Source organism: Paramisgurnus dabryanus, chromosome 6 (genome assembly GCF_030506205.2).
Source record: "Paramisgurnus dabryanus chromosome 6, PD_genome_1.1, whole genome shotgun sequence".
In the NCBI taxonomy this organism is placed as follows: Eukaryota; Metazoa; Chordata; class Actinopteri; order Cypriniformes; family Cobitidae; genus Paramisgurnus; species Paramisgurnus dabryanus.
The window spans coordinates 5,168,036-5,195,453 of NC_133342.1; the positions used below are offsets into that span (position 1 = coordinate 5,168,036).

The window sequence follows — 27,418 nt, forward strand, 5'->3', positions numbered from 1 at the left end:
TTTTTTGCAGTGTACGACTGGTTTTGGGGTGGTCCAGGGTCACATATGTTGCGTTGTGTTTATAGTGTGTTTTCTTTTACTTATGTTATGAATTTCATTGTAATCATTGACTAAACATGGTGCTGTTTTCTTCAGTATGGTGCTTTGTTACATGTGCAGTGGACATTGTTGAGGGTTTTATGCTGAGTATTTTTGTGTTGTTGATCGGCCTATGCTATGCCCATTTTTGATGCGCCGTCAATATTTGTCCCGTCTTGCTATAATGTTTTTTCATCTGATCTTTTGTCCCCACCACTTTTCAACACAAACTGACGCCCCTGCATAATTATTATACACACACATATATGATGTAAACAAAAACTTTTATTCTGCAACCGATTAGTCGTGATTAATCGTTTTACAGCCCTAATAATTTGGTAATTGTCATGAATGACAGGATATAAGCAATAACAAATAATTTTCAAGGTAGAGTAACAGGGTTGACAGTCATGTACTGTATTTGTGTGTGTGCGTGCGTGAATGTGTGACAGAGTTATAGTCAACATTGTTACTATAACTTAAAAACAGAGTTTGACAGTAACAGAGTCAACAATAATTCATACAACAGGAAATCATTATTTCCTATAAGACACACTGTACACAATTCTCAAGAGATGAGTTTCTACAACTTATAAAATGAAGATGACACATTTCAACTATATTTTATAACAACTTTAGTCAAGATGAATAATAGTAAATTGAAATAACTTGTAAATCTGAGTTGATTAAACAGAAAACATTAAGCCAGCCAAGATTTTTTTACGGTGCATTTTTTACAGAAAATATTAAATTGTTACAGCCTGTAACGCAAGGATTCTCAAACTTTAAAAAAAAATACGTCTTGTTTTTGACAAAAAATATAAAATGTAAGCAAATTTGTGCTTAAAACAAGCAAAAAATCTGCCAATGGAATAAGAAAAAAAATCTTAAAATAAGTTTACTTTTTTCATAAGCGCTTTATAAAAAGCAGGAAAATATTTCTTATTCCATTGGCAGATTTTTTTGCTTGTTTTAAGCACAAATTTGCCTAAATTTTATATTTTTTGTCTAAAAACTAGACTTATTTTCCTAGGACATTTTGCTCATCAAGAAAATACATCTTGATTTAAGAATTTTTAGATATTTTTACTGAAAACAAGACAATTATACTAAGTAATTAATTGATGAGCAAAACGACCCAAGAAAATAAGTCTAGTTTTAAGACCAAAAATATCAAATTTAAGTGATTTTGTGCATAAAACAAGCAAAAAAATCTGCAATTTTTAGCTATTTTCATGTCGTTTTGCTTATCAAGAAAAAGCATCTTAATTTAAGAATTTTTAGATATTTTTACTGAAAACGAGACAAAAATACTAAGATTTTTTTTCTTGAAAATCATTTTTTTGCAGTGTATAATATCAAAATCATTGCCATTGCTTGTCATTAGTTGGACAAAACAGATTTTATGTCTTTGTGCGATCCACAATCGGGTCCCGACCCACAGTTTGCCACAACCTCTGCTGATGTCTTGTGATCCATGACTGAACCAAATTATTAAAATAGTTAAAAATTTAACTATTTGAAAAAAGCATAAAAAACTTTGGACAACAAATGTACCTTCAATTATATAATCACCCTTATGCAATAATATTTATGTATTCGGCAGACATGTTTATCCACTTACAGTGCATTACAAGGTATACAATTTAGCAGTATGCATTAACCTATGACCTTTGTATGCACACACATATGTTATATATAAAATTCATTGTTTTCAGTTGATGATATTTTATTAGAACAGCTTGGTGATAGTGTTGTAGTACTCAAGACCCATCTCAAGAGCATTTTTTGATAGTCTTGGTCTTTGTCTCGGTCTGGACTGTGTTTGGTCTTAGTCTTGTCTTAGTCTCAGACTTTGTGGGTGGGGATTGAATTTTAAGGGTGGCCAGGACCACAACTGCCTGAATTACACTAAATTGCTGGTGCATTGTCTGATTTATGTTAACTTTATTAATGTGAATGTTTGTAAAACATCTGGCTTTGAAAACATTTATTTATTTTGTTTTATGTTGTGCCGGTAAGAGATTAATGTTTTTTTTTCCAAAAAGAAATCTGTCAACAATATAATGCAAAGGCGCCCATTATCCATCCACATTAATTCCATCCATTTTTTGATGGTTTAGTCTGGACTGTCTTTGGTCTCGGTATTGGCTCTCAAAGTCTTGGTCTTTTGGTGGTCTCGACTACAACACTGCATCGTGATCACTGATAGTAGAATCCAGGTTTGCTATCATTTTCAACCATCTTATCCGTGTTGTGTAGAGTGTATTTGTATGTGGATTATTCTTTCAGGTGGTTAAAGATATCTCCTTTGATAAGGTCTGACAATAGCTGACCTAAAGGACACGAACAGATTATCCTGCATCAAGTCTTCAGAAGCGCTTGTGAACAAGACGAACTGTGCATTGTGAAAAATTGTCTCCGCACAAAATCGACTCTTTAACACTGTGCAGTATATGTTTTCAAATACAGAAGTATCAGGCTTAATCCTTATCTTTTGTGTGGTTTACAGAAACACTGATGGACACCCGGACAGCGACGGCAGAGCTCGGGTGGACGGCGTACCCTTCATCCGGGGTGAGTGTGCACTGGCACTTTTATTAAACACAGCCTGTCCTTTATTTTTAGAAAAGCACATTAAACCGAAACCTCTTGTTCGCCCTTTAACAACTGCTTACGAGAGAGACATTAAATGCCTCCAGATTAGCTCTAAAATACACCATAAAATATATTTGTAGTGCAGGTGCTTTTATCACGGTGAAATTAAGCCATCAATGTCACACCCGCACCTCTTTCTCTCTCTACACTGAAGGGCACAATGCTCGAAACCCTCGCAGCACAATCGCGTACGCATTACACTCCGCGGTTCACATTCACAGTGACTTGATGACATAATGGGTCCACTTAAGGTAAAAAAGCACCTCTGAATCCATCTAAATGTGGACCGGAGGAGAACTGGAGCTGCTATAATAACAGCCCGACCTGCAGAGAAATATAGAGGTTTAATTTAACTCCAGTGAGGGCGGCGGAAATTCTAGGTCTTGCTTTAGTGTGACTGACTGTGTTAGATGATATTTTATCTGTTTCCACTGCAGATGAGGAAATGACCGATATCAGTTCAACTGTGAGCTGTGTACACTGTGTAGAGCTGTGCATTACGATTTGATTGGTTGTGGTGATTTTGTCACACACACAGTGATTCGATGTCAGAAGACTACTTGAATAGGATGCTATATAAATGTGTATATAAATCTTAACCTCTTTTCCCTCTCCATCGTGCGTTTGACCAGCTGTGGTTTAAAATTAATTATGAAAGTATCCACAGATGGTCAGTGCCCACACATGCATATGATCCAAACATCTGACAGTGATGGACAGCGACTCCAGTGAGAGGAGATCCATTAACTCATCAGATGTCTGACTACAGACAACCACCTTGTCTCTCTCTCTCTCTGTCTCTCTCTCTCTTTCTCTCTCTCTATTGTGGTTGCTTGCTAACTGAAAGCTGCACTTTTAAGCTATCATGGGCCCTATTTTAACGATCTAAACGCATCCTCTAAAGCGCACGGTCTAAATGGGCATGTCCGATGCCACTTTTGCTAATTTAACGACAGGAAAAATGGTTTGGGCGCCGAGCGCAGGGTCGAAAAGGGTTGTACATATTTTCCTAATGAGTAATGGGTGTGTTTTGGGCGTAACTTGCAATAAACCAATGAGAGTCTCAGCTCTCATCCCCTTTAAAAGCCAGTTGCGCTGGCGCTATGTCTAATCACTATTTAGATGACAAACTTTGTAAACTGAAAAACTAAGCGGAGGAAGAAGATCTCCAGTTTAAGATTAATGTTAAATAATTGTGTTGTTTTTCGATTGTTATTTTTTTATTAAAACCTTCAAAACGCGTTTTCTTTTAGTCATGGAAGTAAAAAGCAGGCTTTTAATTGTTTCAAATGTATGGCTATCCAATATCAACAAAAAATTATTTACAAGTTTGTAAGAAAAGGTTTGTACTCTAAAAATACTTTATTTGTAACAAACAGGAGATAAAGAATTACAAACGCCTCTCCGCACGTTTAAGCACTCAGACAGCGTCAGTTTTTTTAAGCATTACTTAAAAATGTTTCTCATCTCACCATATCCGCAGGTACAGAGTCATCATATACAATAAATCTGTGAGGTAGCATTTAAAAAAAACATTAAAAAACAGATGCATTTGTTTAAAGCAAAGCATTTATTTACTTACCAGGCTGCAGGTGAAGCAGCTCTTTGTGCCTTCTAACGTCTCATAATCGGTCCTCATTTATATCCAAGAGACTCAATAATAATCTTTTACATTCAATCCTTTAATCTTTCATATTTAAAAGCGTTTTTGTGCTGCTGCACATTTATGTTTGTGATAAGCAAACCCGCGTTGTCGTCCCGTTTATAGGCGCATATTACTAATGCGCTCTTTAAATAACAAAAAAACATATTGCGTAGGCTATTTTAGTTGCCTCAAAATAGCAACGCGCCAACAATGCGCCTGAACACACCACGTTTTCAGACCAGAACGCCCATGGGCGCAAAAGGGGGTGCAAATGCATTTGCTATTTAAACAATGTGGCGCTAAATGTGAAAATTATCATTGCGCAGGGTGGAAACTAGCAAAAGACACTTGCGTCGCGCATTGCGCTGCATTGCGCCGGGTGTAAGATAGAGCCCCATATCTTTAACTGGTAGATGGTTGAATTATACAGGATTTCCAGGCATTTGTCTGCTTGGAAACAATGTCGAACCGTGATAGGTTGCTTTACATATCAGACGTAGCCTGGGAAAACCCAGACAACTTCCGGCAAATTTAGGTTTGCTCTGCAAGTAGTCTGGCAAAGAGGCCATTCAAGCCCATTTCTAATCCGTCAAAATCGCGGCACCAATCAGAAACGTTGGGGGGGGGCTTTACACGATGACGACAGCACAGTGACGGTGAAGCAGATTTTGTACATTACAACAACACTTGTTCGAATCAGCTATCGCGTCTGTTTTAAGCGATTTAAACTTTTCCTTTTCGTAAAAACCCGAGCAAAGAACAACACTCGAAGCCTTCATATCTAAAAAAAAAAAGATGTTATCGCTGTCTTACCGATTGGATTCGGCAAAAGTCTGATATAGCTCTGCATTAGTCATCTCCTTCATCACTCTGATTGGTTTTAGATCTATACAATTGCGCCCAAAGGCATTTGAGCGAAGTCCGCTGGTGACGCCCCTTTGGAAATGATTTGTCTATGAAGCTTTGCCAGAGCATAACTAAGTTACTACTGAGAATGGTCTGGTTTTAACCAGGCTATATCAGACGACTTCTGGCCAATGAAACCTGTTATGGAGTCAGTCTAAGGCCCTGTACACACTGCACCTAAATCTGATTAGTGCTTAATTCAGTGGCAACCGCAATTAGTGCTTAATTTTAGGGCTTAATCCTGTTCTGTACACACACAGTTTAGCAATAGACGGGGCTGACAAACATATTCTTTACTGAATTAGCTCCCGCAAAACTTAGATTGTGACAACCCCGCTCACAGAAATTCAGCACAGTAAGCACTGAACAAAACAACTAGTTGTTGTTGACATTTAAACGTGCATCAGCAATAGAAATCAAAGGGTTTTGAAACAAGTGTTTTCTACCTCTTGTTGCCAGATTTAGCTTGAAACCAAAACAAAGCCTGAAATAAACCCAAATGCTTTACAAAAACATAAGACAAAAATATCACCACCCGCACACTTTCCCACTTTATCTACTCAAAAATCTTGATCGGTTTATGAGCCAAGCCCAAAAATACATGGGCATTGCAACACCGCGAGACAGTGCTCACACTTCGCCAACGTAGACTGTGGTTTATTAAGATTGTTCAACATATCTCTATAATATTAATTTAATTAAAACAACAAGATGGCTAAAGTTGCTATGGTTACCTGTGTGTCAATCATTGCAGTATCAATAGGGAAGCTTGTTCCATACACTTCCTACTGAAAAGACCAGCTAAAACCAGGCTAAGCTGGTTGGCTGGTTTTAGCTGGTGTAGCAGGCTAGTTTTAGTAGGGTTTAGACCATGTTTTAGCAGGTCAGGCTTGAGTGACCAGCTGACCCACCTGCTTGAACAGGCCTGTTCAAGTTAGTTTAATGTTGTATGTCAAGCTGGTCTTTCAGCTTGACCAGCTAAGATCAGCTTAAAAGTGTCCACATTTCTTGGAAGATGGAAGTAGCTGGTTTAATATGGTAAAGCTGGTCTTACAGCCTGGTGAAGCAGGAGGGTCAGCTGGTCACTCACCTGCTTCACCAGGCTGGAAGACGAGCTTTACCATATTAAACCAGCTGCTTCCATCTTAAACCAGCATAGCCAAGCTTCCATCCTGGGCAAGCTGGTTAAATGTTGTGGGTCAGCTGGTCTCTCAGCCTAACCAACTAAGATCAGCTAAAAGTGTCCACAATTCCTCTAAAACCAGCCTGCTGAATCAGCTAAAGCACGGAATACACTGCACAATTTTTGCCCTCCTATAAGACTTTATCACACTGTGCGACATGTATCGTTTAAACTCTGGTACGAGATGACACGGAAGCTTCGACGGCAGCGTCACACGTTGCGCAACGTCACTAGCATGCGCTTGTGGTTAACAAATACCAGCGCAGCAAACACACTGTGCGGTGATCATGCCGAATTTCTGACACTGTCAGAAAACTATCGTAGGTTATCTTTGGACGCAAGACATAGGACCACCGATGAAGAGCCACGATCACAGAAATCGCGACGATTGTTTCACGATGGCAATCTTTCGTCTGGGACAACCAATAATCGTGCAGTGTATCCCGGGCTTAAAACAAGACTACCAGCTTAGGCTGGTTTTGGCTGGTCTTTTCAGTATCGATGGAATGACAATTTAGGGGATTCGCTCTTGCATTTAACTCTTTCCCCACCAGTGTTTTCTTTTATCGTCAGCCAGAGGCAGCATTTTTTATGATTTTCTCAAAAGTTTAATGCCTTTCAGGAAATGTTCTTTAAATATATAAACATAAAATATATCAAATTAATTAACAGATTATCATTTGTTCTCTTTTTATCCCCTCTCAAATTTTGAAGATAATTGCATGGACTTTTTAGAGACAGATTCAGAGCCACGATCAAAACATACACAGAGTTTGAACTGTTTGCCCTTAGGGAATACGTCCGGGTTTTATAAGTTGGGTAAGAGCCCCACCTGGTAGATATTAGCGGAAATACAGATTGCCAGAAAAACTCGTCATTGGCAGGGAAGCATATTCTCTTAATTGACTCGTCATTGGCGGGGAAAGAGTTAAATGCGGTTGTCACTCCTGAAAACTTGCAGTGTGAATGGGGCCTAAAAGTCCATAGCTACACGAGAGTGTAAGTAGTAAGGAACTAACTAGCAACCACCCAGAACAAAATCAACTTTACAATGCCCTAAGAAATGACTATGAACATCATAGCTAAGACCAATGAAAATCCTTTCATCAAGCTGGCAAGATGTTCTTCAGATGTTTCTAGAGAAAATCTAGTTTATGATTATTATTTTCTTCAGTGTTTTATTTCTTTTTGCTTATCCGGTATTTTAAAAGTTATTTTTAGCCTTGAATATGAGTTTTTATTATTATTTTGTGTGTTGCTGAATGGAGTCATTTATATAAAAGCCCTTAGAACTCAAGCCTCTTACGTTTTTCTTTCTCTTCCTCCTCTTATCCTCAAGCCGCCTCGTTTTCTCTTCATTCTCTCTTCTTTTGGTTAGTTAAGGGTCACATGAGGAGTCTGAGCTCATCCTTCACACGCACAGTTGACTGCTTTCATCATTTATTCACACCATTTGACAAAATCTCATGCTGCCCCCTCCATCACACACAAAGGTTACCATTAGTTCCCCTCCTTCCTTTTTTCCTAATACAATCCCAGAAATCCCCATTTGCAGACCCTCACTTTCCTGCTAAAGACACACACACACACGCACGCACGCGCGCACACACACACACACACACACACACAGATCTTCAGGCTGATTTGCTGATGATTTCTAGCACACAGTTGTCTCTGTCTGTGCTGTTACCCTTCACGCCTGCTTGCCTCATCCCTCACCCTGAGATCAGAGGTCAGCTGCTTCTTCAGCACTCCAGATTTAATTCATTCATTGTGTGTGTGCGCGTGTGCATGTATAATATTCCCAAGAGGCTTTGAGATGCTCTTCAGCATCTGAATGTAATGTATAGTCATGAATGTACACATGAATGTAAGTCTGTGTGTGCCGGGATGAAAATTCAAGTCTTTGTCTGTTGTCTCTGGATCAGATGAGCGTGTATAGTGCATGTGCACGTGTTAAGACTACTGTGGGGTTTAGTGTTTGGAAGGGGATAATGAACACACTGTGTATGTGATTCATTTAGTTGAGTCGTGTCATTTAAGAATTTTAAATTGTCACTTGCATCTGACTCAAAATGCAACAAGAACAGCAGTAATATATATTTCTTGCATTATGTAAACAGAGACAACAGTTGCACATTGTTGTACTTTTCCAAACAGTGTGCAATGGTTTTGTTTGTTTTTTTAGGCATTTCAAGCTCAACTAAGATGCTAAAACCAGTAAACAAGGGTGAAATCAGTTACAGATGTCCAGGAATGTCTGTGTCTCTGTCTGTGTCTCTCTGTGTTGGTATCTCGCTGTCCATGTTTCTGTATTTGTTTTCTTTTTCTCTGTCTTTGTGTTTCTGTCTCTCTGTGGTTTGTTTCTCTGTGCCTTGTGTTTTTTACTTTCTGTCGCTCTGTGTCTCTATCTGTGTCTGCCTCTATGTGTCTGTCTCTTTGTGTCTGTCTTTGTGTTTCAGTCTCTCTGTCTTTGTGTGTTGGACTCTGTGTTTCTGTCTCTGTGTTTCTGACCCTTTGTTTCTGACCCTGTGTCACTCTGTGCCTCTATCCCTGTCTTTGTGCCTCTGTGTGTCTCGATGTGTCCCCTTTTCTGTCTTTATGTACCTATCTCTCTGTCTGTGTGTTTATTTCTCTGTATTTCTGTGTCTTTGTCTCTGTGTTTCTGTCTCTGTGTTTCTGACTCTGTGTCTCTGTCCCTGTGTGTCTTGATGTGTCCCTGTTTCTGTCTTTGTGTTACTATCTCTCTGTCTTTGTGTTTATGTCTCTGTGTTTCTGTGTCTTTGACTGTGTGTTTCTGACTCTGTGTCACACTCTGTCCTCTGTCCCTGTATTTGTGTCTCTGTCTGTCTCTATGTGTCCCTGTTTCTATCTTTGTGTCACTATCTCTCTGTCTTTGTGTTTATGTCTCTGTGTTTCTGTGTCTTTGATTTTGTGTTTCTGACTCTGTGTCACACTCTGTCCTCTGTCCCTGTCTTTGTGTCTCTGTGTCTCTGTGTGTCTCGATGTGTCCCTGTTTCTGTCTTTGTGTCACTATCTCTCTGTCTTTGTGTTTATGTCTCTGTGGTTCTGTGTCTTTGATTTTGTGTTTCTGACTCTGTGTCACACTCTGTCCTCTGTCCCTGTCTTTGTGTCTCTGTGTCTCTGTCGGTCTCGATGTGTCCCTGTTTCTGTCTTTGTGTTCCTATCTTTCTGTCTTTGTGTTTATTTCTCTGTATTTCTGTGTCTTTGTCTCTGTGTTTCTGTCTCTGTGTTTCTGACTCTGTGTTTCTGTCCCTGTGTGTCTCGATGTGTCCCTGTTTCTGTCTTTGTGTTACTATCTCTCTGTCTTTGTGTTTATGTCTCTGTGTTTCTGTGTCTTTGACTGTGTGTTTCTGACTCTGTGTCACACTCTGTCCTCTGTCTCTGTGTTTCTGACTCTGTGTCTCTGTCCCTGTGTGTCTCGATGTGTCCCTGTTTCTGTCTTTGTGTTAGTATCTCTCTGTCTTTGTGTTTATGTCTCTGTGTTTCTGTGTCTTTGACTGTGTGTTTCTGACTCTGTGTCACACTCTGTCCTCTGTCCCTGTATTTGTGTCTCTGTGTCTCTGTCTGTCTCTATGTGTCCCTGTTTCTGTCTTTGTGTCACTATCTCTCTGTCTTTGTGTTTATGTCTCTGTGTTTATGTCTCTGTGTTTCTGTGTGTTTCTGACTCTGTGTCACACTCTGTCCTCTGTCCCTGTATTTGTGTCTCTGTGTCTCTGTCTGTCTCTATATGTCCCTGTTTCTGTCTTTGTGTCACTATCTCTCTGTCTTTGTGTTTATGTCTCTGTGGTTCTGTGTCTTTGACTGTGTGTTTCTGACTCTGTGTCACACTCTGTCCTCTGCCCCTGTCTTTGTGTCTCTGTCGGTCTCGGTGTGTCCCTGTTTCTGTCTTTGTGTTCCTATCTTTCTGTCTTTGTGTTTATTTCTCTGTATTTCTGTGTCTTTGTCTCTGTGTTTCTGTCTCTGTGTTTCTGACTCTGTGTCACACTCTGTCCTCTGTCCCCGTTTTTGTGTCTTTGTGTGTCTTAATGTGTCCCTGGTTCTGTCTTTGTGTTACTATCTCTCTGTCTTTGTTTATGTCTTTCTGTTTCTGTGTCTTTGACTCTGTGTTTCTGTTTCTGTGTCACAAAGTATTTCAGACTTTGTTTTTTTGGCTGTCTCTATGTGTCCATGTTTCTGTCTTTGTGTGTATGTCTCTGTCTCTCTGTGGTTCTGTCTCTGTGTCTCTATGCCTCATGTGTTCTGTACTCGCAGTGACGTCTGGGCTGTCGTACTTTTGTTTCTCTTCTTAAAGTGACGGCTCTTCTTCAGAACACCAAACAGATGTTCACTATCTTACCCTGTTTACTCTGAGCTCATTCCGATCTGGGTCTGCTACTCTTTACATGCTCTGTTTCATCTCATTATACTAATCTCTCTTTTTTATCTCACAATCTCTTATTCGCTCTCTCACCCTCTCTATGTCATTTAGCCTTTGGGTTCATGCAGGAGATGCAGGTTAAAATCTGGACTGCACTGTGTGCCAGAACACGTTTCCCCTCTCAGGCAAATACAGCTAAATTATTATACAGCTACAATATTGCCTAACTATCCCACAACATATAAAATATAATCAAAACATTGTTAAAACAGGTGTGATAAAGGCCCCCAAAATTTACAGTGAACGTGTAGTGTTGTTTGTTAAATTTGACTTGGATTATTATAAAGACATGTTTACTTTGATCTACTACATAACAAAAGTGAACCTACAGGTGACCTGCTGTATTCCACATATTAACCAGCCTGCAATCCAAACATGAAATAAGCCTGAAGAGATTCCTGTAGCTGCAGATACCATCTGCCTCTTCCACAAACATGTCCAGGTGATATCCAGGCATTTATTGATGTCTAAGAGCAGATATTGTACAGACGCTGCATATTTCCTTCGGGACGCCCGCTCTCTCTTTCATAATGAAATCTGTCGGCAGAAAAAAAATGAGAAGAATGATAAAAAGAGACCGAAAAAGCTGGGCTCTCCAATCGTCAAAATATATTTCATCTGTATTTCTTTCTTCAGATGCAATCTCTTCTCTCTCTGGAGAGCTAGTGTTGTTCAAACGAAATGTAAATGAAATACATCTCCAATTGAAGAATCTAAAGACTTCTTATTTGAAACAAGAATTTTTTTTTCTTTCAGTAGACGTTTTACATCAACCATGAGCTTTTTCCACCCACTCTCTGACCTTTATTAAACAGGCTGCATTTGCTGCCATACCTTTAAGATATCTTTATGCAAATGACCTCTGCTATGATTGTAAACCTCTCTTCATGCGCAATGATTAACAACGCCTCCGCCGAGCTGCTGGATATTGCTTATGTGTTGTGTAAATGTGGCCGGTCAAATGTTAATGGTCCGACTGACGTCCCAATCAATGATGGTTTCTGGGAAAAGTTTCCATTATATTTGCTTTTGTGAAGACAATGTGCGGATTCCTGTTTGCCTTCGTGATTCGGGGAATGTTTTGAATGATTTAGGACGCTAATAAAACCCATGTAAAACTTCATATTTACCTCTCAGAACACCCTAGCAACGGAAAAGTAATGTGCCTAAATGAGTGCATAGTAGTTTCTTGCAATGTCCTGGCATTATGGCATATAATATATGTGTGTATGTATACCTGTATATTCATCTTCACTTTTCTAAGAAGTGCCGGGGCACTCCAGTGCAGCATGAAGTGCACACATTTCTCACACACACTTTGGGCCACAATATGTGTTTTTGTGTTTTAATGTGTTAAGTGCTCTGGGATGCTTAAGAAGCGTTTTGGACGAGAGTTGGTAAGGTCGTTTTGATGTAACACTTAGTGACGTGTGGTGAAGTGGGCAGCATGAGAATGGATGTTTCTTGCTGCATTTTTACCCCTCAATAACTCAGATGTAGACTAGAATATCTGCCCCTCTTTCTTGTATATTTAATGTATTGTCCTTTTTTATACTTGGCAACAAGAAGAAACGCTCACATGGTTCTTTTGAGAAGTTGGTTGAATGCAAAGTTCCTCTTTCTCCCTAGATTTTAAGACCTAGTTACAATCCTGCATGAAGTTTATGTTTCGCTTGTTTCAACTCATGGTTGAGTAAAATATGGACAAACCCAACATATGGTATAGTTAAGCATAGGTTAATTATAAGTTTTAAGTAAATCTGAGATTCAGGATGGACCTGGCTGTGTCTAAAGACGTTTCTTGTACACAGCATGTGGGCATCAGTTGTGTTTTGTTCACATACATCACTACTTGAATTTCATATATGCATTAAAGCAGGCAATGAGATTTAGTCCTGTACCTCTAGAAGGTTCGATCACATTTTTTAAAGGGGGCATTTCACAAGACTTTTTTAAGATAATGTGCCCTACAGTATCTTGCACCCAGCGCAATTGACTTTGTCAGTGACGCATGTATCATTCGTATTTTGCAACGGCGCACATCGGGTTTTTCCCTCCACAGACGCACGTCGACAAACTAGGGAATGAACTTGCGCTCCCTGGGCGGTTCAGCGCAAAAAAAGAGGCGTGTTCCGGCGCAAACCATCCCTGATGCTATTTTGCAGTTTCAAAAAACAATTGCGCCACCGACCAGAAAAAAAAAAGTTTAAAGTCAGTGGCGCGTTGCGCGTTGTTCATTATGCTATTTTAAGGGCGCATGCTTGACCATAATGTATAGCGTGCACAACGCGCATACACTTTGCATCTAATCTACACAGATGCAACAGTTATTTTTGCAAATCATAAATTGTTACACTAAAAAATATTAATACACGAGATAAGGGGAATCATAGTGGTGAGCATTGTGGTGATAGTTTTTATTTATTGTGTGGCTGCGTTAAAAAATTCTCATGCAAATAACGATTAAAATATTTTCATAAGTTTGTTGTGTGGCTGTATTACGTTTATTTTATGTAAATAATAATTTAAATGTTTTCATAAGAAACCTTAATGTATATGAACTTGATTTGTTAGTCTACTTTGGGGTTGGACCTTGCGTTTCTTGGGTCCGATTTCAAAGCCCCCAAACCCTTTCAGCGGTGAGGGTGGACGCAGCGATGTCCTCTGCTGGCGTCAGGTCCTGAGGCAGATCCACCTCCCGTTACACGGCGTGCCCGATTTATGCTGGCAAGCTTGGGATTCCCCCGTACAAGGACGTCGGTCTCCTCGGCTGTGAACCGCTCCTGGCGTGCGCCTGGTAAATCCGTCATAATAATAGCAACCCGCCACGGAACTTGCGCCCTTGGGTTTAAATAGCGTTCTGATTGGTTTATTTGACGTTATGCCCAAACCACACCTATGAATAATGAACCTACTTCAGACCAACCCCTTATTGATTTGCGCCCGGCGCAAGAGTTATTTCTCACGCCGGGAAAATAGCAACAGCGCCCAAGATCCGCCCACAAACTCACTTGCGCGTTGCGCTTCGCACTTGCGTTTCAGATCGTTAAAATAGGGCCCATAATCTTAATAAATCTTTGGTGTCTCCAGAGTACGTATGTGAATTATTAGCTCAAAATTTGCCGTGTCCTTTTAAATGCAAATGAGCTGATCTCTTCACTGAATGGCAGTGCCGTGGATGGATAGTGCAGATTAAGGGACGGAATTATCCCCTTCTGACATCACAAGGGGAGCCAAATTTCACTGACCATACTTTTTCACATGCTTGCAGAGAATGGTTTACCAAAACTAAGTTACTGGGTTGTTATTTTTCACATTTTCTAGGTGGATAGAAGCACTGGGGACCCAATTATAGCACTTAAACATGGAAAAGTTCAGATTTTCATGATATGTCCTCTTTAAGTCTTGCCATTCATTTATATATTTAGTTAAAAACCTGTGCCATCCATATCACAAACCCTTACAATATTATGTTTTGGCAATAATCTGGATTTTGATCGTAACTGGGGGTGTAACATAACGTTGATATGGATCGATGCAACATGTAAAATATTTCGAAATGAGGTACCTTTTATTTTGACCCTCTCCACATCTGTCGTTGCGTTTTTCAGCAAATCGCGTATTTTTATTTTCTGACAATACTGTGTGCCTGTGCGTCAGATTGCGATGCAACATCAAAGCCGTGGTAGTAGTGAAAATCTGACGTATCTGAATATTTACTGAATATTAGTAAATCAGTTGAAACACCCCTGATTCGTGTTGAATCACTTTTTTTGGTCAAACAAACTGTAGTGTTGCCGGCTGAAAGAATCGCTGCCAAACCGTACCACAGTGAAACACAACGTAGCATATAACATTGGAAAGCATAGCATCGTATCATAATGCAGTGCATTGTATCACACTGTAAAGTATAATGATGAGATGTCTGATTTACACCTTCAATCATAACCCCGAATGCTGTTATTTCTTTGAGAGTTCAGAATGACAGTACAGAGGACCTTGCTTCTGTGACTTCCTTTCAATTCTCTCTCTCTCTCTCTCTCTTTAAAGCGCACACACACATATAGAAAACTTCAGAAGCTTCAAGACTGAACAGCTTTGTATTTGCTTGATTGAATATAGGATGCCTGTAACCGTGATGATTACCTTATTCAGCTTCATCGGTTGCAGTTGATGACCATCTGGATATTTTTTCTATCTGTGTATATCAGGGTTTTCATCATTGGTGTAGATTTGAGTGTGAATAGTAAAGACTACAGAATAGTCAATACTTCTGCACTTTTTATTTTCCTTACCGCAATGATTGGATGTTTTAATTCAGGGTACAAAACACAAAGGATACATCAATATATTTCATGTTATATTTTATTTCAGTAACGGTGATATTGTTTCTAATCGCATTTACGATATTTCAATATACATTAAAGCTGCAATGGCCATTCAAGTCTAAAAATGCATATTAATCAGGGGTCAAGGCGCTTCTTCCTTCCAAAGCGCGCTCCTGTGGCTTCTTTTTATTTATATAAAATTTTTTATGAAAGCTACATACATTTAAATATTAACATCAATTTATTTGTACCATTTTAATTTGTTTAAATATTATATTGTTTTATAGGAGAAGGTTTTATAGACTTTATTAGCAATAAAGCAATATCTTCTTTCCCTAATATAAATGTTTTTTTATATATATATTGACTGTATATAGAAACATGGTGCAACAGTAGTTGAATATTAAAGTGTCCTTACCAATGTTTATATCAAATCTAGGATCTCCGTGCGAATGATTTACATTCAGGTTAAGTTGACTCAAATAAGACTCTTATTTGAGTCTTATTTGAGCGTTTGGACAGTCCCATCTCTCTCTCTCTCTCTTTCTTTCTCTCTGTAAGATATCATAATGATGAATGGTTATGAGGAGTGTCATTTTGGAGTGCTAACAGCAGTAGACAAGTTTTTGGGCAGAACGGATGTTCCCTCTCTGTTATGGTCATTAATACAAACATTAAGTGCTAAGACACCCCGTATCAATCTTTCATGACACTTTAAAATGGCAAACTAAACATGACACGCGTCAACATCATTTCAGACAAAATTTCTGATGGCTGTTTGTCCAGTGACAAATTGAATTGAGAACGCGTCTTTCTCAATAGTCAGTGGCAGTCCCACTTTCTCCAAAATGAAATGATGTCATGAATCAGAGCTCCGCCCATGAACAATGATTTTATAAAGTTCATTGCAGGAGGATTTGGAGGAATCTGATTCATAGCATTGACTTTATCTAACCTTGATTTAAAGTATATCAGTATTTGATTCATAATGTGTCAGTATTCCCATCGGAAGATGGGTTGAATCTCTCCACTGCTGCTAGTAACCTTGTTTACTTTCATCTTATTCATGAATTATTTAGCTTAAGAGCACATTTAATACGAACACACTTATATTCAGGGCTATTTACAGGCCTGTCAAAGATGGGAAATGGATTTTGGAGTCCCACTATTGCTTGCTTCTGTGATGGATGATGGAATACTTTTTCCTTTTAATGTGGATTTCTGAAAAGTGACAGGGAACTGTGGTGTAGTGGGTGGTGCATGTAAACATTGCGGTGCGCGATTTACACTGGGGCACGTGCCCCAGTAAAAGGGGTCTAGCGACACCCCTGGGGGTCACTAAGGTTTTTGGGGAGGTTGTAAGGGCAATACTATGCAGTTGCCATGGTATTGCTATCTGACCCAGAATATACCATCTTTCATATTCTGCAGTCCTTACAGTTTACGACATTTTCATAACTATTAGCCCTGGTCCCTGAACTGTAAAAAAAACTCTGATAACAAAATGTTTTCTCAACAAAGGAATGAAGTTTCATGATTTTTTATTAACAGTAATTTTTTTGAATAAAATTGGCTGAAAGATGTTGCTAACAAAGATTCTTGGTTCACTTGACAACTTGTGGAAATCAGCAGTGCATGAATGAACAAAAAGCTGGCATATTTTTTGCTTGTTAAATTATTTATTTATTTATTTATTTTTTACAATAGACTAGGGTTGCAAAATTCAAGGAATTTTTCAAATGGAAACTTTTCATAATGGAATTAAATGGGAATTAATGGAAATAAATTGGAAATTAATTTTAGTTTGAACTTAATTTTAGTTTAAAAAAAATCTTGCATCATAATTTTGTTGAAAACAACAAGATATTGTGCAATTCAGTTGAATTTCTACGCTGCACCTTCTTCATTCACATGCACACTGCTTACTGAAGGGCCCTTGAGGCCACACCCCCTGCTTCTACTTGCATTCTTCCATAACATGCCCAGATCATTTCTGATAATCTACTGACTGATAAAACATTTAGGTGAAATAATTTAAAAAGTAGTGTCTAAAACTGACCCTCCCTGCACACGCTCACTCCCGCTGAAATAAAAAATCCTCCATATATCACTTGGGGAGGGGGGTTCCCTCCATTTTCTAAGCCTTGCTTACTACAGAAACCACACTTGCTGCATTTTAACAGTTTAACCCCTTCAAATCCTGCGTCCACTGGAATGGACATCACATGTTTTGTGGTTCAAACCAATAAAAATGCAAATCAAACAATCAAAATAAGGCATACTGATTAAACACCTGAAAAATCATGTCTGAAGGGGTTAACTAGCAAATACAGTACCAAAATGTGTTTAGACAATAGGTGTGTTCGACCTCATGTGGCGCTGCGCAGACCGATCTGCGGCTGACTTAAAGCTGTGTGAATGCCAGTTAGTAAATTTGTCCGACTTGAGCTGGCGCTGAAGGCACGTGACTGTGTCATATGGCTTTAACGTACCGCGAAAGCGATTCCAGATCAGCCGAGTGCAGTTCCCGAAGAGGAACTGTAATGACGACACAGTTGTTTCACGATTGGTTGGATTCACCGCATGACAACAATCACATGCGTTTCGTGTTTATTTTCACGCCCTCAGTTCCACGAATGCTCACAAATCTGTATTTTTATAACAGCTAAAGCTCTTTTCATGTAGTCGTGATGTTATATTGTGTCATGTTCATCAAAATAAAATGGATAAAAATGTAGACCCCACTATATTGGTATTAAAATAATATATGCTATGTTAAATTTTTATTCCTGTAAAAACAGATGCTGTAAGCCTCTTCAGTTCCACTCATGCTCATACACGGACATTCAAAACAGTATAATTCACTTTTTATGTTGTTTACATCTTACAAATCATGTTTACTGCGATAAAGCAAGCAAACGCCACGTGATCAGCCATGCCTGACGTAAATGCTGCAAACTACGAGAACCACAGCATGTCTGACTTCACGTCTCCGTTTTCAGCTCCTCCCCGCCTGCGCACGGATAATCTCGCCGATCAGTTACAGTACATCCAGCAGCAGCAGATGTCGAACACACCTAATATCTAGCTAGCTAGCCAGTAAATCAAATATCTAAATATAGGCTAGCACTATTATTATAACTATAATAATGTTTATTATGCTTTTGTGTCACTCAATAAAAGCATCAATTCAAGTTCTACTCGCAATAAAATCAGTCAAGACGTCATTTTCAAAATTTGTGTTACTTTGCATGCATGTCATCTTATGACCAAATAAAATGTTTATGTTTGTATATGATATAGTTTATATAGAATTCCCAAAATTTCTAAATAATTTCAATAAATTCCCTTAAGTTTCCAATTTGGAATATTTCCAAAATTTCCCAGATTAAGTTCTCATGGAAATCTAACGGGAGACTTTCAGCCCCTTTGCAACCGTAGTGTAGACATTGCTCAGGTCCAACTTTATGATTTTTTTTTGTGGTTCATGTAGTTCAACTAGTAGTGCATTGCATTAGCAGCACAAAAAGTTGTGGGTTCAATTCCCAGGGAACAAACACACTGATAAAATGTATACCCTTAATGCTCTGTAAGTAGCTTTTGATAAAAGTGTCTCCTCGTTCACCGATTGTATGGTTGCTTTCTCATATATTTATTCATAAGCTGTTTCATCTTACAGAGTACATGTGCTTAATGTCTGACCCGTGGAGATGAATGTAAACGGCCGGCAACAGGTCTGGTTCACAGCCATAACATTGGGATATATTGTATTGATCCCTGAGGGGAAATTTACTCGCCGCTGTTACAAGAACTACACCGATAATGCCGTTCTCCAAATTAAATCCGTAAAACAGTGTCTGTGTCTGTCTGTCTTTTCTCTCGGATGTATTTGCGACCCCTCTCGCGTCCGATAGGATCTGTAAATTTAAGCCGGGGAACCGGACAGCTTTAGTTGAGATTGACGCTGATGAAAGCATGTAGCTCAGAAGTTTATGAGCATGATTGTTATAGTCCAAGCCAGAGGCCTTCAAAACAATTTCATTTCTTTCCTACACACCGGACAGTTTTAATGGCTTCATCAGCGCTTAATAGACCAAGCTTGAGACGGCAAATTCTCAGATCGCCATTTCTGTCTGTATTTTTCAATCTCGCTATTTTTAAGTCAATTTTGTTGCTTGAATCCTAATACAGTAAAGCTTGACAAGAGCGAGACCGATTCTGCATACTAGCCTATACGTTATTGCAGTTTTAAGGCTCTGTGTGTTATGTTATTGAATTCATCATGATAAATGCTTTACTTACAATAACGTTACTATAAAAACGTCATGTGATCGATGCCATTATGACTGTATGTAAGCGTTGATATGAGAGTGCATCTCCGTGCATGCACTCCAGTGATTTTATGTGCAAATCTCTGATGGCATAACACAGTTGGTGATGTGATATATGAGGTGATGCCGGGCTCTGTCTGCTGTAGCCGATGGCGCGAGTCGCTTGAGTGATTGTGGTCATTTCAGCAGACCGAGAGACAAGCGTCTGTAGATCAGGGCGGGGGAACGGCCCTGCGTCCCGCTGTATTAATGGCAGCGAGGGGCCGGATTGGACGGGTCCATCTAATACAGATAAATCATCATTACAGAGCTGTGGGGTGGGGGGTTGCTTTGGCAGGACTTTCATTTGTGCCCGGAATCACTGTAAACTCATTTATCATGCCAGCTATGCAACACCCCATATACACACCAGTCTCATCTCTCTCTCTCTCTCTCTCTTCTTCACACCCCACCGCCTCTTCCTCATCTCCACAGCAATGGTTTCCAGCTCCTGTATATCTTGCCTGCTCCTCTTACAGTCAATGATTTCTTTACTAAATGCTTGCAAGCTTGTTCATTACTCCCACTGTGCTATAGCCTTGCAGACAATTTCACTCTCATTATGGGTGGGCGATATGACCAAAATCTTATATCACCATACATTTTACATCATGATAACAATATGCATCATGGTTTTTATGTTGTTCAAATCTTTAATGCCATTGAATTTTCATAATTCACACAACTTATAAGCATTAAAAAGAAGACAAAAAACTCAAGCTCACCGAAGATAAACAGTCAGTGATGAAATAAAGAGAATAAATAATAATGTATATATCTTATTAAAGGTCGTAATTTAGTCAAAAGCAGTGAGAGATTTTCTCTCAATGCTGTTTGATTAACATGAGAGTGACAGACATGAGCAAAAATTAGGTAACTTCCCCTTTAAGACCAAAGTCCGGATCCAATATACTGTTAAACATGCATTTTCTTTATCAGCTGTTTACTTTCTTTTAAGACTTAAATGGTTGTGTTTATGAGGATACTTGCATAAACGGGAATTCTGATGCCTATTTAAGGCCAATACAGCGACAAAAATGCTTACGAGCTCAATGAGCAGTGGATGCACGGCTTGCGCGTTCCTTTTAAGGGCCGTTCACATTATAACGATAACAATAACGTTAACTATAATGACAACTATTGTAACGTCCACACCACTGGGGCGATAACGATAACTTAATGCTAATTCACTCAGGCACGCGGTACTCACACAAATTGTTTACCTTTAATGGCATTATCTAATATTGCATATTTCCTGTAATAAAAACTTGCAATTGAAATGTAAATAGATTTGAGATTATTATCGTTATAGTTGTGGTGTGAACTCCGCTAATCTCTAAAACGATATTTTTTTGTTAAGTTAACATTATAATGTGAAGCCCCTTTACCAGTCCTTCCAGAGTTTTTTTGTAATTGTTGCAGGCAAAAATCATTGATCTTGCGGCACGGTTTCTTAAAAAATGCGATGGAATATGCGGGATATTTATGCAATTTTATGCAATAAAATTGCGGGAACTTGCAAAAACTGTTTGCAGCTTTTGCACCTTTCATTGATGTTCACGTCGCGTAATTATGTCACTTCCTGACATTCCCATGAAAACAGGAGACATGGGTGGGTGTGCATGTGTGAAGTAAATGCAACATTTTTCAACTTTCTGCTAAGATATATATGACTACGAAAAAAAAATGTGGCCCCCAAATAAATATGTGGACTTTGCCTGATTATGCATTAAATCATGCAATCGCATAATCATGTTTTTTTGAGGGACTGCTTTACACAAACATTTAGCCCAGTTGTTTGTGTTTCAATGCCTTAGAATCACTTGTTTGAAAACTGGGGTGCTTAACTACATGCACAAACGTTACGTTTTTGTGACCACCTGCACAACAATGTGACTTGAGGGTGTAACCCCGATAGAGAAGATAGTACAAAATAAAGCTTTTAACACATTATTTGTAAAAGTAACACAAAATGTGTTCTTTCAATAATAACACAAAGATGGCATTTAGTGTTTTTTTTCCAGAATCAACACTAATGTGTTGTTTTTAACACATCCGTTCTAAAGGTACATTCACATTATAAGCGTCTTAGTCGCTGTGTTTCGCTCGTCTCTTTCAAAAGAGGTGTTTCTATATCTGGTTGTCATAAACAAATGAGTAACGTCCACTTCTGACGAGAGATGGATGACGTGAACTCCACTGCTTTGTTCTCATTGGTATTCGCTTCCGAAAGTTGCTCATAATTTGCATAAAGTTAAACATTTCTCAACTTTGTCTCGTGACTGGACACGGCAGTCGAGCAATGGTTACTGTCACTTGTGTTGCCGGAAGTTGCCAAGCTTCAATTGAAATCAATGAAATCGGGCCGCTTTGCTATTGCTAGTCGCTGCTAGTCTGAATGCAGCTTCAATGTACATTCACATTATAAGCGACTAGCAGTAGCAGAGCGACGCAATTTCATTGATTTCAATGGAAGCTCTGCGGCATCCGGCGAGACGAGCGACAATGACCGCTGACGACTGGATGGGAGTGTCCAGTCACGGGACAATGTTGAGAAATGTTTAACTTTATACAAATTATGAGCGACATTCAGGAACGACTACCAGTGAGAATAAAGCAGGGGAGTTCACGTCATCCGTCCTTCTGTTACTGAAGTGGACGTTACTCTTTTGTTTATGACAACCAGATATAGAAATGCCTCTTTTGAAAGAGACGAGCGACACAAAGTCGCTTATAATGTGAATGTACCTTTACCCCCAGTCACATTAGCTACAAGAGACAGAGACAGAGCGACAGGCTATCATTCATTTTTAATGGGAGTGGCCGTTTGCCAGTGACAAGCGACGAGCTCGTCGCTGCGCGAGCAAGGTGGGTCCAAAATAGACAAGCAGGCTATTTTATGCAAATGCTGAGCGATGCGACAAAGCGACTGCCAATCGGAGTGAAGGAGCAGCGTGACGTAGGTCTGTGGCTGAGTCGGAGAAAATAATTCAAGATGGCGGAAAATGCATATTTCTGTATATATCTGATAAGTTTGGCATTTTATCTCATATATTTTGTAACTTTTATCGAGAAATAAATACTTTTAAATCCAAAAACACTGTTCTTGTAACTTAACAATACCTCTAAAGTGACTTTTGATACCGCTATTAGATACTAGTCAAGGTACGCCCATCAAGCGAGTGCGCGTCTCTCGGTGTCGCGCACTTTTGTAGCTAATGTGAATGTACCTTAAGAGTGCATTGGTAGAGCATTGTGTTAGCAGCGCAATGGCTATGAGTTCGAAAAATGTATACATTCAGTCACTTTGGATAATGCACAAATGTAAATGTTGTTTTAGAGGTGGGGATAGTTTATTGCATGTAATTTTCTTCTTTATGACTAAATGACAAACCATGCATGGTATGTCAGAAGACAATTACTAAGGAACTAAGAAAAGTCCATTTGCAAGCTCAAAGATGGAAATCAAAAATGGATGGGGTGGAGTTTTTTTCACAGCTCCTGACAGTCGCCGTCTCTTTGAATTAGCAGAAAGAACAATTAAACCTGATTCAGTCAAAAGAGGTAAAATGACAGTGTGTATAATTAAATGCGGAGATAGAAAATTTGCTGTGAAAATCACGACAGTTGTGTCACATAATAGAAACGGCATCGTCGAAGAGGCTTACAGTTTAAGGTTTTTATTTTGTTTCCCAAAGTTATTTATTGAATCATGAGATTCGTTTGAATGTTACATTTATCTCTCGTGCACCTGTACGCACAAATAATAAATATGAATCATGCAAGACGACTGAAATTAACAGATGGCTTTGTTATATGTGCAATTCATTCATGTCTTCGGTTGTTGCTTGTTTTATTGAAATACTTTAAAAAATTAAAATCATCACTATTTCAACATGTTTTGCATTTTTCAGCCCGAAAGTGAAGATTATTTTTCCCTGACACCTTGCGCATTGATTTCTCCTCTGAGGTTTTCGTCTGCCACACAAGCGCTGATCCATCACTGTTCAGATTAGATTTACTCTGATTCTCTCCCTCTGTTTCCTCTTTCCTAATGTCTGTTTGCTTCACACACACACAAACACAACGACGAACGACAAACATGTACACACGTCCAGATAGCCCATCTTACAATCTCAAAGCTTGCTTGGATCAGAGTGCTTCTGGGCAAGGCTCTGTAAGTAAACGGCCCTCCAGAGGACTCGCTCACTTACAAAAAACAAACACACAGCGCCCACACTGGCAAACACACACACAAACACACAAACTTTCAGAAAGCAGGTGTGTGTTATTTCGTCCACTTACACACCTTGTATTAGTTTCTTTCTCCCTTGGCTGTGCCATCACAGGGGAATTCTGGGATATTGTAGGATGTTTCTTTCGATCAGGCTGCTTTGTTAAAAGGGTAAAATTGTACCCATGGGGCAATGCAGTTGTGTGGCTGTTGTGCAGGTTTAACGATGAACTGAAAATGTTCAAGCAGCAAACGCTCAAGTTAAGGGGAACATGACCCCGCTGTTACCTCACAGATGTTCACCGTTGGGACTTAGATCAGATAAGCACAGATAGATAACTTAACAGACTTTACCTGCCATAGATTGTGTTTGTGTATGGCTGTTATATGACACATTTGTGTTTTATGGGTGGGTGTCTGCACTTCTGTGAGTGTCGTCTAGGGGCGGATTTCAGTCGGAAGTGATCACCATATGCCCTTTTCCCTTTGTAGATCAGGACTCTTAAGAGATGCGCGATTGTGTGTCGTATTGTAGTAGATTAAAATACACTTATTGAATAGAGCAGTGGAAAAAAATATTATTTTTGCTTCATCTAGAGCGACTGAGTCTTTTTCTCGAATTGCCATTTGGAAAATCGCCCTAGTTACATAGTCGTCACAGGATTTCGATTGGCAAAGTTTGATTTCACTCACTAAATGCATTTACATGGCTTTCGCTGATTATGGTTGGTAAACTGATAATGTGTAAAGTCACGTAAATGTGTAAAATAATTTTTCCTTATTGGTAAACGGCTTAACTCTTTCCTCGCCATTGACGAGATATCTCGTCAATCAAGAGAAAACGCTTCCCCGCCAATGACAAGTTTTTCTGTCTTTCCGCAATACCGCTATTATTCCGCAACTTTTTGAACCCGGAAGTATTGCCCTATGACAAGCGGCTGCATGTCCGTGTCTGTTTTAAAGATCGCTCTGAATGGGATCTCTATGAAAAGTCCGTCACAAAACTGGAATTATCTCTGCTTTTTGGTCAAAATGTGGTGTTTTTGCAGAAACCTACCCATATTCAAAAGCTGATTACAAAAGAACTACTGAAGGTAGGATGAAACGGTTTTTTTTGAAAGCAGAGGGTCTGTTCTTTCATTTGGTATGTTTATATATTTAAAGAAGAACATTTTCTGGAAGACATTAAACTTTTGTGAAAATCATGAAAAACGCTGGCGCTGGCTGGCAACTTTTTTTTTTAAACGCTGGCAGTGAAAGAGTTAAAGGGGCCCTTCCACATAAAAACGTTTTTACTTGTATTTTTTTTACGTGTTAGGTCCATATGTGTTTGTGTGTAAAAACCAATTAAAAAGGCTTCTCAGTGTGACATGGAACTGATCGAGCTCATTACTATTCATGAGCTCTCCAACTTGAGACCGCGCCCACATAATACGTGTACGTTAGTTCAGTGAGTTTTTAACAAGTTACAGCAAGGATGGCTGAACGTCAACCATACCGTATTCGGGCCAGGCCATTGTTTTTGTCGAGAGACAGGGGCGTCATTAGGCCATTTTTAGGGGGGCTCTAGCGCCCCCAAAATTCTTCTTAGCCCCCCTAAAAATGTTCTATGTTAACTCTATAAACTGAACACGGATTCATTATCGTTTCAGTCCTCTTTACATTTCATATGAACAAGTCAGCAGGGCAGACTTTGTCTTTTTCCCCTTTCCAGTGGAATACTCCAATAAGGTGGCGGAGCTAAAAGGGTGTCCAAATTAAATGCGCTACTTTTACTCCCTTGTCCCTACAATAATTTATATCCCATTAATTAACACAGCACAGCACATTGTTAAAAACAAATATTAAGAAAATATTAATGTACGTTGCAAATGTTACACATTGATTTCATCAGCTTGAGTAAGGTGCATAGTATTTGTCTTTCTGTGGACTGAATAAACTCTATGCTTATAAATTGAGCTTTCTTTTTCTCTTTATACTGATTAAAAGCAGAACTCAATGACATTTTTTAATTCTTGAAGTGATCTTTTTACTGTATGATAATGAGATTAACTGTGTTGGATTGAACTTGAAAACGCGACGCGCATCTTGTTCGCGGCACAGCGCTTCCTACCCAAGCACGCGTGCACAGAGCTGAATGAGTTTATGTTTGCGTCTTTATGGTTAACAGACAAATACACATAAACCATGTTTCAAAATAGCTGTCCTAGTAAGTATCATAGTAAACAACTGATTATCTTAACCGAATGTAAACATTTTATTGCATTCGGTCGTATACCTGATGAAATCTCTCTCATTAAAGTTAATTGAAAACAAGAAGAGAAAATCACTCTATGATATGGCTAAATGTTACTCTTTTAGAAAGATCAATCCATATTTATTTGAAATAGGCTAATTAGTTTTTTTTTGCCCAAAATCCTTAGTTAAGTTTAAGGTTTATCATGGAGTTTAGATTTCCTGATGAAACTTTTACGAAAGTTACTGCAGTTAAAATAAAATATTTTGTTTTATTAAAAGTTTCATTTCAATCAATGAGAGAAAAGAAAAGTTTAAAATTCAACATTACATTATGTTTACAGGAATCCATGCAGTCAGTGCAGTAGCTTATAGACATTTTTATCTAATGTGGGGTAATATTAAGTATTCAGCAATCATGAGATTCATTCATGCTGTTTTGATACAGTTTGCACATTGTTTTCTTGTATGGACCCCGTAAAAGTAAAAGTATAACTTGGCCACCCCCTTTAATGCTAGGTCTGGCACTGTTCATATATACACATAACCAAACACTGTATTCAAACTATTTTTTTATTATACCCTAATTGGGGGGCTGAGCTCCCCTAAAATGAAAATCTTAGAATCACCCCTGTCGAGAGACATCATTCCTATCAAACGAGGGAAGCATAACTTTTGCCTCGTGTCCTATGTGTCAATATCAGTGACGGCCAGTGACTTCTCTTCCGAGGGACCCGAATTCACGCAAATTCATGCTGCACAGGCGTCAAAAGGGTTTGTGATAAAAAACACACGTGTGTGTGTGCGTGTGTGTGTGTGTGTGTGTGCGTGTGTGCGTGTGTGTGTGTGTGTGTGCTGCACACGTGTCGAAAGGGTTTACCATAAAAGACACAGTGGTTGTGTCGAAAGTGTCTTTATAACCTAAAATGTGTGTGTGTGTAAGAAAGACACTGTGTCACTTAACAGTAAACTGATTACACAAGAGATTAATTATAAGTATTGAAAGTTAGTTTGACTACGAAAAACTGGTATCCAATCATAGCAGTGGCCATTTACTTCCAAGTCGTCAATGCGGCTGGCCCATGAAAACGGATCATTTCTTGAACCAGCCTCAAAACCAGGGTACAAAATGGCCTATTACTTATTGCTTCTGATGTTTTTGGATGTAAAAACCATGCGAATGTCATGAGTAGACCTCAGACAACAGTATAAAACAATAAAAATAACAGAGGAAGGGCATCTTTAAGAAAAAAAAAAAAAAAAAAGATTTCGCACTGGTAGCTTTTTGCTCATTACCCAGATTTTTTTTTTCGTTTAGCTGCCGCTTTTATCCAAAGCGA

General features: G+C 39.0%; 1 protein-coding gene across 1 annotated transcript in view; it reads left to right on the plus strand.

Annotated features, from left to right (window-relative positions):
- The window catches only part of ephb1 (EPH receptor B1), a 326,261-nt gene that overhangs the window by 108,704 nt on the left and 190,139 nt on the right, over positions 1 to 27,418 (plus strand). The window contains exon 2 of the mRNA XM_065261984.1: positions 2,591 to 2,655. Coding sequence (XP_065118056.1) covers positions 2,591 to 2,655 — 65 coding nt within the window. The remainder of the gene's footprint in view (positions 1 to 2,590; positions 2,656 to 27,418) is intronic.